The 12,145-nt window shown below is 38.7% G+C and overlaps 2 protein-coding genes across 2 annotated transcripts; both read right to left on the bottom strand.

The window, feature by feature from the left end:
- Positions 1-1,892: 1,892 nt before the first annotated feature.
- Positions 1,893-7,197, bottom strand: LOC100261069 (MDIS1-interacting receptor like kinase 2). Its single transcript, XM_002278554.4, has 3 exons — positions 5,570-7,197; positions 2,576-5,466; positions 1,893-2,502 (listed from the first exon to the last, which is right to left on the bottom strand). The coding sequence occupies exons 2-3, from the start codon at positions 5,391-5,393 to the stop codon at positions 2,207-2,209; spliced, it is 3,114 nt and encodes a 1,037-aa protein (XP_002278590.1). The 5' UTR covers positions 5,394-5,466; positions 5,570-7,197; the 3' UTR covers positions 1,893-2,206.
- A 156-nt stretch (positions 7,198-7,353) lies between these two features.
- Positions 7,354-11,019, bottom strand: LOC100243949 (MDIS1-interacting receptor like kinase 2). The gene is made up of 2 exons (XM_019226679.2): positions 7,923-11,019; positions 7,354-7,849 (listed from the first exon to the last, which is right to left on the bottom strand). The coding sequence occupies exons 1-2, from the start codon at positions 10,738-10,740 to the stop codon at positions 7,551-7,553; spliced, it is 3,117 nt and encodes a 1,038-aa protein (XP_019082224.1). The 5' UTR covers positions 10,741-11,019; the 3' UTR covers positions 7,354-7,550.
- Positions 11,020-12,145: the final 1,126 nt, after the last annotated feature.

Raw genomic sequence — 12,145 nt, forward strand, 5'->3', positions numbered from 1 at the left:
ACATTGGAGTAGAATTTGTGTCTTTCTTAGAATGAGAGATGACATGGTTAAAATAACAGTACATAGTTAGCAAGATCAAGGAAACAAAGTTTAAGTTGGTGACTCCATGGTTTCAGTTGATGTGTGGCAAATAATGGGTCAATTGTCCATTTGTAAACATATGAGTTCACCAAACCTTGGACTTGGAAACTCTCCAACTATCTCATTACTGGAAGGAAGACGACGACTAGAGTTCTCTATATGTAGCTTTGTTAAGTTTGATTCATTCTTATGGTCAAAGTCTATGTCGCTTTACCTCATTGGAAAAAAAAGAAAAAAAAAACAAATCCTTGAAGAATTGTTTGTCTAGAATGATTTGAACGTTTGTTGAGTGGTCTTGTCATTGGAAGATTATTAGGGAATGAAAATGACTACCGTTTTTATTTTTATTTTTTATTTTCATTTTTATATATAGCCTTCTTGAGTTTGATTCACTCTTAAGGTCAAGGTCTTTCAATTGATTGTGTCTTGTGTGATTTGAATGCATGTTAACTCTAGTGGTTGGGTGACAACTCCGATCGCCTATTCTTTATTTCATTTGGAAAAAAATTGCATTCAACAGTTTGAATGCCTGTTGAGTCAAGTGGTTGCCTAGCAACTTGTACAGTGTATATTATTTTACATTCTATCAACTCTAGGTTTTTTAAGACAACCATCCATCCATTCTAGGTTCAAACTTCAAAGAAGCCTTTACAGCTTTAAGACAATCACCCGAGAATATGAAACCAAATAGATAAATACCTTTCATGATTATGGACCAAAGCTACATTAGGGTTAGGGATTGACTTTATACCATTTATAACAATCCGTTTCTAATAGTGTGTATATTATTCGTTCTGGACCCAAAAAGATCCTTACGGTTTTGAAATGCGTTCATATAATTAAGAGGAACTCATATTTATTCAACGTTGAAACTTTCTTTGTTCTCATATGTGAGATATCTCAATTGTTACGAGACAGGGACAAACATGGTTTTGAGGGTTAGTCTTGTAATCATCTTTATGTTACAGATCCTATATTCCTATTTACATTTAATTTTTTGTAGACCTGATCCATGAGAACGGAGACTTGGAGAAGTCTTCCACTCCCTTTGAAAGGGCTATTATTAGGTAAAACAATGGTAAGACTTTTTGTCTGTGAAGACTTGACTTGGGCTTGTTCCAGACTGGTGAAGGCACTTTCCCCTACTTCACTTTGGAAAAAATGCACTTTTGGGTTTTGAGTTGACTGCATTGACTTGATACAAGTTTACAATAATGGCCGAGCTGATCAAACTTACAATTATTATGCAGTTTTGTTGTTGCCAAAACTTGTTACATATACTGGGGATGAAGATAACTTGTAATCCTTTTGTTTTATGATATCAGAAGTTTTTGTTTAGGCCCTTGATATCCATCTTAGGCTTAATTTTGGTGCTATGTATTCTTGAAAACGAAGCTGATTGTGACTACCATATATTTAGTGGATGGCCTTGTTTTTGTTGCATGTATCAGTTTTGGTGAAAATTTTGGACTCTCACTTGTAGAATTAGAAAGGAAGCTTCGGGGATTTGACATTTCTTTTCTCTGGTTTGATCAATCCATTTGAGCTCACCAAATTTGACCCTTTTTAATGGGTCACACCTCAGCTCTTCATAAGTTTATGGTAGGCCAAGATTTGCCTTGGTTCCCTTTACTTTCGAGTATATATGTAGCCTTTTTTTTTTTAGTATGAAAATCACAATAGCTTCATAATAAAGCTAACTAGGGTAAAGTTTTTACCTTAAAATAAATAAAAAATTGTTCTCATTAGCAGTTTTTTGCAGGACAAGAAAAATATCGAAGAAAACAGGTGTTATACGAGAAAACGGAAACTTGAACATGAATAAACCATTAATCTCATTGTTTAACAATGCTATATTTAGAACATCAAATCTTTGATGTTCAAGCCTTCAATCCTCTTATCCTTGCACATTGTCAGCCGGTACCCGAGGTGCAATTTTCTATTCACCCACAAAAAGTCTTTTTGATATTTTTACAACTTTATCAATTACTCGAACGAAATTTAGTTATGGAAAAGAACTGGGACTTTTGAAGATGCATTACATTGTGTTGAAGATGCAGGAGGTTCGAAACCATGCATTATTGGTAGACTAGGTAGAGTTCCACTCAAATTATTTCTTACCTTGCTAAATTCTCTGTGACAACATCTGAGAAATAATCTCCATGGTTGGCCTGGATTGTGGATTGGCATTTAAACATGCAGTTGCGAGCTTTATGATAGCTACCACTTCCCCTTCGTCTTGGGGTGTGAGAGGTGGGAGTCGCGGGTCCAACATGTCTTTCAACACTATGTTCTTCTCTGGGGAAACTGATATAGACAAGATTTGATCTCCAGGATGTCTTCCTTTGATAACTTCCAGTGCTATCACTCCAAAGCTATAGACATCGGTTTTTTCTGTGACCTTCATTGTATAAGCATGCTCTGCAAAATTAGAAGATAAATATTACATCGTGAGCATGTTAGATTTCTTTGTTAGTTGAGGAGTGAAGTGTACCTGGTGCAACGTATCCGACTGTGCCTGCAAGTTTGCTCTGATTTGATGAGTCTACCTTAAGAAGCTTGGCAGTGCCCAAGTTAGAAATATGAGCCTCATATTGAGAATCCAGCAGAATATTGTTGCTCGATATATCCCGATGAACAATCGGGGGTGAGCAATCATGGTGCATGTAAGACAAAGCGTGAGCCACTCCTTTGATGATCTTGACCCTTGTAGCCCAACCCAATTTTTTAGCTTCTTCTCTGCTCAAGATTGTAGCCAAGCTACCTCTTTCAAGGTACTCATAGACCAAAAAGGAGTGTCGTGGATATGAACAGAAACCAAGAAGTCTCACAATGTTTCGATGCTTGATCTCTGTCATTGCCCTTACTTTATTCAAGAAATCCTTTTGATTTGCCATATCCATGTCGGATGGGTGAAGCTTCTTCACAGCTACTATATTACCTGATGGCAGCTCTGCTTTGTAAACGCTTCCATGCCCTCCCTTTCCGATGCAATACATGGGATCAAAGTCCTTGGTGGCCTTTATAATCTCTTCATACATTGCTCTTCCATCAAAAGTTGATATTGAGAGGAGATTATTCTGTACATCACCTTCTTCGATTTCTGGAGTTCTCTCTCTTCTTTCAGCAATCAAGAAAATCCCAATGAAAGCAGAAAGAAGTACAAGTGCTCCCAAAAGAGGGAATATGATAATAAACACAACTTTGTGGCTCTTTTTGACAGGTTGTTGGTCTACTCCAAAACCATATTTGCAAGGTTGCAACCCTTTAACATTGCCGCACAAATCTTTGTTCCCCTTTAGCACCTCAATGGTAGCATTTCGAAATGCATTGCTGTGAGGAATGGGACCCTGCAACTGATTGTAGGAAATGTCAACATACGACAAGGCAGGCATGTCCTCAAAAGCCTTTGGGATGAAACCACAAAGGTTGTTATGGGAGAGATCAAGCATCTCCAAACTCTCCAAACCTTGGATCTGTGCCGGGATGCCACCTGTAAGCAAGTTGTGACTCAGATCTAGCTGGGAGAGGTGACTCAGCTTACCCATCTGAACCGGAATTCCGTGGCTGAGTTTGTTATTGCTCAGGTTCAAGTAATGCAAGTCCAAGCAGTCGCCCAAGTGCTCTGGTATTGACCCATTCAATCTATTGGCTGAAAGGTCTAGATACTCAAGGTGGGACAGCGATCCAAGTTCAGGAGGAATACTCCCGGAAAGTTGGTTGTCATTCAATATCAGCCCCAACAGAGAAGTCAAACTTCCCATTTTCTTTGGAATTTCCCCAACCAAATGATTTGAAGAAAGATCAAGCAAGATTAGATTAGTTGAGATTCCAAAATCTTCTGGTATGCTCCCTGTAATATTGTTCCCGGCAATCTCCAGCCTTTGTAGTTGTGGGCATCTTCCCCAGTTATGAGAGAGTTCACCATGAAACCTGTTGTAGCTCAAATCGATGAATTCCAGGTTTGGACAGTCACCAACTACCTCAGATACATTTCCAGTGAGTCGGTTTCCCTGGAACAGAGCTCTGGTTAAGTTTCTGCAATTTTTCAAGCTTTTGGGGATGGGACCACTGAGATGGTTGTCACTCACTGTAAAGCGCTCCAGAGATCCACCTTGGCAAATGCCTTCCGGTAAAGAGCCAAACAGCTGGTTTGTGTCGATTTCTAGCACAACCAACTTATGAAGTTTCCCAATTTCTTGAGGAAAGTAACCAGAAAGACGGTTATCACGGAGGAATAAAATTTCTAAGTTGGTTAGATTACCCAGTGAAGTAGGAATGGAACCATTGAGTTGATTTTCTGAAAGTTCTAGATCAACAAGAGACTTCAAGTTACCTATTTCTTGAGGAATGGGACCGGAAAGTTGATTGGCATAGAGATGCAGGAGGGTTAGGCCACTCAGATCACATAATGACACAGGGATTGGGCCTGAAAGATTGTTTCCGTAGAGGCTTAGACCTTGCAGGGATTTCAAATTTCCTATTTCTGGTGGGATAGGCCCAGAGAGGCTATTGTTGAACAAGTACAACACGGTTAAATGTTTCAAATTTCCAAAAGTGGAAGGGATGGGACCTGTGAGATTGTTGGTATCCGAGTATAGCTGAACAAGGTTGGTGAGATTTCCCATTTCTGGAGGAATGGAACCCGAAAGTTGATTTTCATAGAGATACAAAGAGGCCAAGTTGCTCAAATTACCCAAAGAAGCAGGAATAGAACCCTCCAGTTGGTTGGTGTACAAAGCAAGCTCATAAAGAGACGTCAACTGACCTATTTCATGAGGAATTGAACCATTCAACTGATTTTGAACCAGGTGTAAGACCTCAAGATTAGTTAATAGGCCGATCTCGGGCGGAATCCCTCCTGAGAACTGGTTGATAGAGAGATCAAGGTATTTGAGCTTGGAGAGGAGACCGATTTGGGGTGGGATAGGACCAGAGAGGTTGTTCATGCTGATATCAACATACGCAAGATTGGGAAAAGATGAGAATGAGAAGGCTTGGAGCGTACCTCCTAAACCCGACTCTGTGAGGTTTATTCTGATGACGCTCCCTGCATGGTTGCAGGATATTCCGTACCATTTGCATGGACTGACTTCTGTTCCAAGGTGGGTAGAAGAATTGGTGAAGTTGTTAGGATAAAGAGTCCACGAAAGGAGGGAAGAATGGTTATGGTTGTGAAGGGTAGCTTTCCATTTGAGGAGAGCTTGTGTTTCTTCATTAGAATAAGAAGAAACATGGTCTGAAGAAATCAACATAACCAAGAGGAGCAAGGAAACAAGGGAGAGCATTTTCTGTAAGGTTGAGGGTGCCATGGTTTTGGTTGATGAATTGCATATGCTGCTTCACAACTTCATTTATACACATTTGGTTCCTTTGTTCGTCCCACTCGGAAACTTCCTTGTTCACACTTCACACCAATTAAAATTCAGCCCTTTAATGTCAAGATTGAGGTCTTTTAAAGCATGGCTCCCTTTTTCTTTCTTTTTGCCTGGGGTTCCCTTTCTACTAGCATGGTGGTCTTCCTATATCTTTGTGGTCGTCGAAGTCTTCTCCGGTCTCTTTCAAAATGAATAATGACGATGAAGGTTGGTTGGAGACTAACGCTCTCTTTGACAATTATTTTGGACAACAGAGCAGGTTTAGTAATAAAAAAATTATTTTTTATTTTTTATTCTTAAACACAGAAAATGATATGTTTTTTAGGGACTTTTTTTTTAATTATCATCAATTATTTTGATTTGTTTTTTAAAAATTATTTTAAAAAATAACTATAAAAAATGGAGAATAATTAAAAAAAATGGACAAAAATTTTATTTTTAAAAATATTTAAAAACATTAAATATGTGATAAAAATATTTAAGATTTCTAAATACATTTTTATTTTACCATTCATCAAAGAACTGCCGTTAAAAACTGTTATAAAAAAATAGTTGTTAAAGATAACTTAATTTTATTTGAATCTTTGTTTTTATCTTTACGATGATCTTCTTCTTTTACTCTTTGTAAAAGAAAACCGAACTTGAAAATTTGTTTCAGTTAAGTAATTATAAAAGAAAATTTTAGTCTACTTAATAACTAAGTTGATTTATTAAAACTTAATAATTAATATTTACCCTAGGCTTGGTTTTTAGAAAATTTTAAATGAATTGAATATGAAAAAAAAATGAAGTTTTAAAAAGAAAAAAACAAAATTTAAGTTAATAAATTATTTTTATATGTTTTTAAATTTTATTTGAATGATTTATTTTTATATAAAGAATAAATAATTTAAAAATGCTTAAATTTTTAAATGATTTTAATTATATTTAATTTATTTATTTTTATGTATTTTACATTTTAATATTTATTATAATATGAAATATCATATGTTTATTATTATTTGAAATTGCTTTACAATTTATAATTTAATAGGAAATTTTAATTTATTTATTGATAGTATTCATAATTAAACTATTTAAAACTTATAAATAAAAAATAGTATATTATATAATTAAAACAATTTGTATAGATTAAAATACTGTAGTAATGATATATATTAGTATTTTACTGTGTATTTTATACTTATTTTTCAGTTAATTTAATTTTAATTTTAATTTTTAATTTTTAATTTTAATTAAAACAATTTAACTTTAATTTTTTAATTATTATTTTTTTAACTTTTAAGTAATATAAAAAAAATTAAAGAAAAATAAAAGGAAATGGATAAGAAAAGTAAATCCGTGATTCGGCCCATTCCAGTCCACAGTTACCGCCGACGACACCGACGTCAGTCAACCGGCAACCGCGACGCCGCCTCAGCAGCGCAGTCACTGCCGCCATCTCCGGAAACTCCACAGCACCACTCCTTTCCACCCAGATGCCACGCGCCGTCGCTCACGGCATCTCCGCCCGTGGCCTTGCCATTCAAGGCGCCGCTCCGTCGCCGACTCCTTCCACACCCACCCCATTCACTAACGCCAAGACCACCATGGTCTCGGCCACTGCCTCTGGTAGCCAACATGGCTGCCATCTTCATCCTCCATCTCACCTCTCCGCCGTACCCCACTACCAATCTCCTTCGGCCTCCATGATCCCCATCTCCGCCGCTGAACCCATCACCCTACCGGCGCCAACATCTTTTCTTCTTTATTTATTTATTTATTTATTCCAGTGCTGCTCATATATTTTGATATGTAAATATTTAATTTGTTAATTAGAAAATACATGAGTAGCAGTCTTGGTAGATGAATGGATGAATTTTCTGCATGAGTAGCAGAGATTTATCTACTTCTATTCACACAAAACCACACTTTATTTCTTTGGGCACAAAGCCACAATTTCTATGAGTACAAATCACACCGGGTACTTGATGTAGAAAGAAAGACTAAACAAACTCAAAAGGCATTACATAGTGCTGAAGATGCAGGAGGTTCGAAACCATGTGTTACGGTAGACTAGGTAGAGTTCCCCACAAACTAAATCTTACCTTACTACTTTCTCTGTGATAACATCTGAGAAACAGTCTGCATGGTTGGCCTGGATTGCGGGTTGGCTTTTAAGCATTCAATTGCTTGCTTTAGGATAGCTATCACTTCCCCCTCATCCTGGGGTGTGAGAGGTGGGAGTCGGGGGTCCAACATGTCTTCCAACGCTATGTTATCCTTCTCTGGGGAAACTGATAGAGACAAGATCTGATCTCCAGGATGTCTTCCTTTGATAACTTCCAGTGCTATTACTCCAAAGCTAAAGACATCAGTTTTTTCGGTCACCTTCATTGTATAAGCAAGCTCTGCAAAATTAAAAGATAAATATTATATCGTGGACATGTTTCATACCTTGTTTAATTCAAGAGTGAACCGTACCTGGTGCAAGATATCCGAATGTGCCTGCAAGTATGCTCTGATTCGATGAGTCTAGCTTTAGAAGCTTGGCAGTGCCGAAGTCAGAAATATGAGCTTCATACTGAGAATCCAGCAGAATATTGTTGCTTGATACATCCCGATGAACAATAGGGGGTGAGCAATCATGGTGCATGTAAGCCAAAGCATGAGCCACTCCTTTAATGATATTGACCCTTGTAGCCCAACCCAATTTCTTAGCTTCTTCTCTGCTCAAGATTGTAGCCAGGCTACCTCTTTCAAGGTACTCGTAGACCAAAAACTTGTGTCGTGGATGTGAACAGAAACCAAGAAGTTTCACTATGTTTCGATGCTTGATTTCTGTTAGTGCCCTTATTTCATTTAAGAAATCCTTTTGATTTGCCATCTCTGTGTCGGATGGGTGAAGCTTCTTCACAGCTACTATATTACTTGATGGCAGCTCTGCTTTGTAAACACTTCCATGGCCTCCCTTTCCTATGCAATACATGGGATCAAAATCCTTGGTGGCCTTTATAATCTCTTCATACATTGTTCTTCCATCAAAATTTGATATTGAAAAGAGATCATTCTGTACGTCACCTTCTTCGATTTCTGGAGTTCTCTCTCTTCTTTCAGCAATCAAGAAAATCCCAATGAAAGCAAAAAGAAGTACAAGTGCTCCCAAAAGAGGGAATATGATAATAAACACAACTTTGTGGCTCTTTTTGACAGGTTGTTGGTCTACTCCAAAACCATATTTGCAAGGTTGCAACCCTTTAACATTGCCGCACAAATCTTTGTTCCCCTTTAGCACCTCAATGGTAGCATTTCGAAATGCATTGCTGTGAGGAATGGGACCCTGCAACTGATTGTAGGATATGTCAACATACGACAAGGCAGGCATGTCCTCAAAAGCCTTTGGGATGAAACCACAAAGGTTGTTATGGGAGAGATCAAGCATCTCCAAGCTTTGCAAACCTTGGATCTGTGGCGGGATGCCACCTGCAAGCAAGTTGTGACTCAGATCTAGCTGGGAGAGGTGACTCAGCTTACCCATCTGAACCGGAATTCCGTGGCTGAGTTTGTTATTGCTCAGGTTCAAGTAATGCAAGTCCAAGCAGTCGCCCAAGTGCTCTGGTATTGACCCATTCAATCTATTGGCTGAAAGGTCTAGATACTCAAGGTGGGACAGCGATCCAAGTTCAGGAGGAATACTCCCGGAAAGTTGGTTGTCATTCAATATGAGCCCCAACAGAGAAGTTAAACTTCCCATTTTCTTTGGAATTTCCCCAACCAAATGATTTGAAGAAAGATCAAGCAAGGTTAGATTAGTTGAGATTCCAAAATCTTCTGGTATGCTCCCTGTAATATTGTTCCCGGCAATCTCCAGCCTTTGTAGTTGTGGGCATCTTCCCCAGTTATGAGAGAGTTCACCATGAAACCTGTTGTAGCTCAAATCGATGAATTCCAGGTTTGGACAGTCACCAACTACCTCAGATATATTTCCAGTGAGTCGGTTTCCCTGGAACAGAGCTCTGGTTAAGTTTCTGCAATTTTTCAAGCTTTTGGGGATGGGACCACTGAGATGGTTGTCACTCACTGCAAAGCGCACCAGAGATCCAGCTTGGCAAATGCCTTCCGGTAAAGAGCCAAACAGCTGGTTTGTGTCGATTTCTAGCACAACCAACTTATGAAGTTTCCCAATTTCTTGAGGAATGTAACCAGAAAGTTGATTATCACGGAGGAATAAAATTTCTAAATTGGTTAGATTACCCAGTGAAGTAGGAATGGAACCATTGAGTTGATTTTCAGAAAGTTCTAGATCAACAAGAGACTTCAAGTTTCCTATTTCTTGAGGAATGGGACCGGAAAGTTGATTGGCATAGAGATGCAGGAGGGTTAGGCCACTCAGATCACATAATGACACAGGGATTGGACCAGAAAGATTGTTTTCGTAGAGGCTTAGCTCTTGCAGGGATTTCAAATTTCCTATTTCTGGTGGGATAGGCCCAGAGAGGCTATTGTTGAACAAGTACAACACGGTTAAACGTTTCAAATTTCCAAAAGTGGAAGGGATGGGACCTGTGAGATTGTTGTTATTCGAGTATATCTCAACAAGGTTGGTGAGATTTCCCATTTCTGGAGGAATGGAACCCGAAAGTTGATTTTCATAGAGATACAAAGAGGCCAAGTTGCTCAAATTACCCAAAGAAGCAGGAATAGAACCCTCCAGTTGGTTGGTGTACAAAGCAAGCTCATAAAGAGATGCCAACTGACCTATTTCATGAGGAATTGAACCATTGAGCTGATTTTGAACCAGGTGCAGGACCTCAAGATTAGTTAATAGGCCAATTTCTGACGGAATCCCTCCTGAGAACTGGTTGATGGACAGATCAAGGTATTTGAGCTCGAAGAGGAGACCGATTTGGGGTGGGATAGGACCAGAGAGGTTGTTCATGCTGATATCAACATATGCAAGATTAGGAAAAGATGAGAATGAGAAGTCCATGAGCGTACCATTTAAACCCGACTCTGTGAGGTTTATTTTGATGACACTTCCCGCATGGTTGCAGGATATCCCATACCATTTGCATGGACTGGTTGCCGTTCCAAGGTGGGTAGAAGAATTGGTGGAGTTGTTAGGATAAAGATCCCACGAAAGGAGGGAAGAATGGTTGTGGTTTTGAAGGCTAGCTTTCCATTTGAGAAGAGCTTGTGTTTCTTCATTAGAATAAGAAGAAACATGGTCTGAAGAAATCAACATAACCAAGAGGAGCAAGGAAACAAGGGAGAGCATTTTCTGTAAGGTTGAGGATGCCATGGTTATGGTTGATGTATTGCATGTACTGCTTCACAACTCTATTTATACACCTTTGGTTCCTTAGTTCCCACCCTTTCTGAAAGTAATTCACAAGTCTTTGTAGTCAGAAACTGTCTTGTTCATACCCATTCAAACGGCTTTTTAGGTTAAGATTAAGGTCTTTGCATGTCTCATTCCTGCCTATTTCATGGGTACACTTTCTACTAATATGTTGGTCTTCCTATATCTTTATGGTCATCGGAGTCTTCTCCTCCTTTCCAAAAGAAAAGTGAACTTGAAGGCTGGTTGGAATTAAATGATTTGTTAATTAAATTAAGTTAATTAAATGGACTCATCACGTTGATTTACTTACCATACAGCCTTTGAAAGATGAATAAAGATCTAACTAACGTGGATGTGCCACTTCATGCAGAAAAAAATCGATACAATGCTAGACGTGTCAATTCTCCCACTGCTTCTGCTTTGGAAGACTTGGAGTAGTGTCTCTTTCGCTTTCGCACTCACCATGGCGGCTTCTAGGAAGACTTGATTAGAGTGTTTCACACTTCATAGGTCTCCCCACTTTGAAAATAAAAAATTCAAAATAAAAGACCAGGGTTTCCAGGAAACACAACAGATTTTGAAATGGTTGTTGCCACTTAATTTAACTTTTCTGCAGTTTAATGGTAATTTTGGTGGACCATCCGAGTAAAAGAGTTGTTCATGTTGGTTATTGTAAGTTTATTATTGGCAGGAAACACAGGGGATTTATGATGATTTTTTTTTTATGTATGGTGGAAGATTTTTGTTGAGTTTGAGACAAAGATCTTAAAGTTGATAATGTTGGCGTGAGCTGTTCTCTGAACCATTAAAGGAGAAAAATCAATCACTGCAATCAGTCACTGCAATCCCTCAGCAATTGTAGCCGTAATCCATGTAGTCCATGTATAGCCTTTTCTTTTATCTATATATACACTTGTACTCTAATGAATTGATATAGAATAAAAAAATATCTCGGACCAACATGGTATCAGAGCAGAATTCGATCCTCTACCCTCTGTTCAACCAAATTTCTTAAAAACAGAGCCCAAACTCTTTTCACACGGCAGATACAGATCCTCACTCGGGTGAGCACTCGGGTGAATCTTCAATCTCGCCATCTGTACTGTCTGAACTAACGGCAAGGATGACAAAAGCTTTGAGTAAAGCTCCGACGTCCATTCCAGCCACCGACTCAGCAATTGCCCCGATTGGCATCAAACTGGATGGCACAAATTACGCCATCTGGTCACAAGTCGTAGAGATGTATGTCGCGGGCAAGGATAAACTCGGCTACATCAACGGCGACCTTCCTCAACCATTAACAACCGACCCTTTCTTCCGTAGGTGGCGGACTGAGAATGCAACTGTGAAAGGATGGCTGATT

Source organism: Vitis vinifera, chromosome 17, assembly GCF_030704535.1.
Source record: "Vitis vinifera cultivar Pinot Noir 40024 chromosome 17, ASM3070453v1".
Lineage (NCBI taxonomy): Eukaryota > Viridiplantae > Streptophyta > Magnoliopsida > Vitales > Vitaceae > Vitis > Vitis vinifera.

Excerpts from the sequence above, each read along its gene's own strand:
- LOC100243949 (XM_019226679.2), bottom strand. The coding sequence starts at position 10,740 with ATGGCATCCTCAACCTTACAGAAAATGCTCTCCCTTGTTTCCTTGCTC. Across the intron at positions 7,850-7,922 it reads ATTCGGATATCTTGCACCAG|AGCTTGCTTATACAATGAAG; the intron begins GTACGGTTCACT and ends TTAATTTTGCAG.
- LOC100261069 (XM_002278554.4), bottom strand. The coding sequence starts at position 5,393 with ATGGCACCCTCAACCTTACAGAAAATGCTCTCCCTTGTTTCCTTGCTC. Across the intron at positions 2,503-2,575 it reads AGTCGGATACGTTGCACCAG|AGCATGCTTATACAATGAAG; the intron begins GTACACTTCACT and ends CTAATTTTGCAG.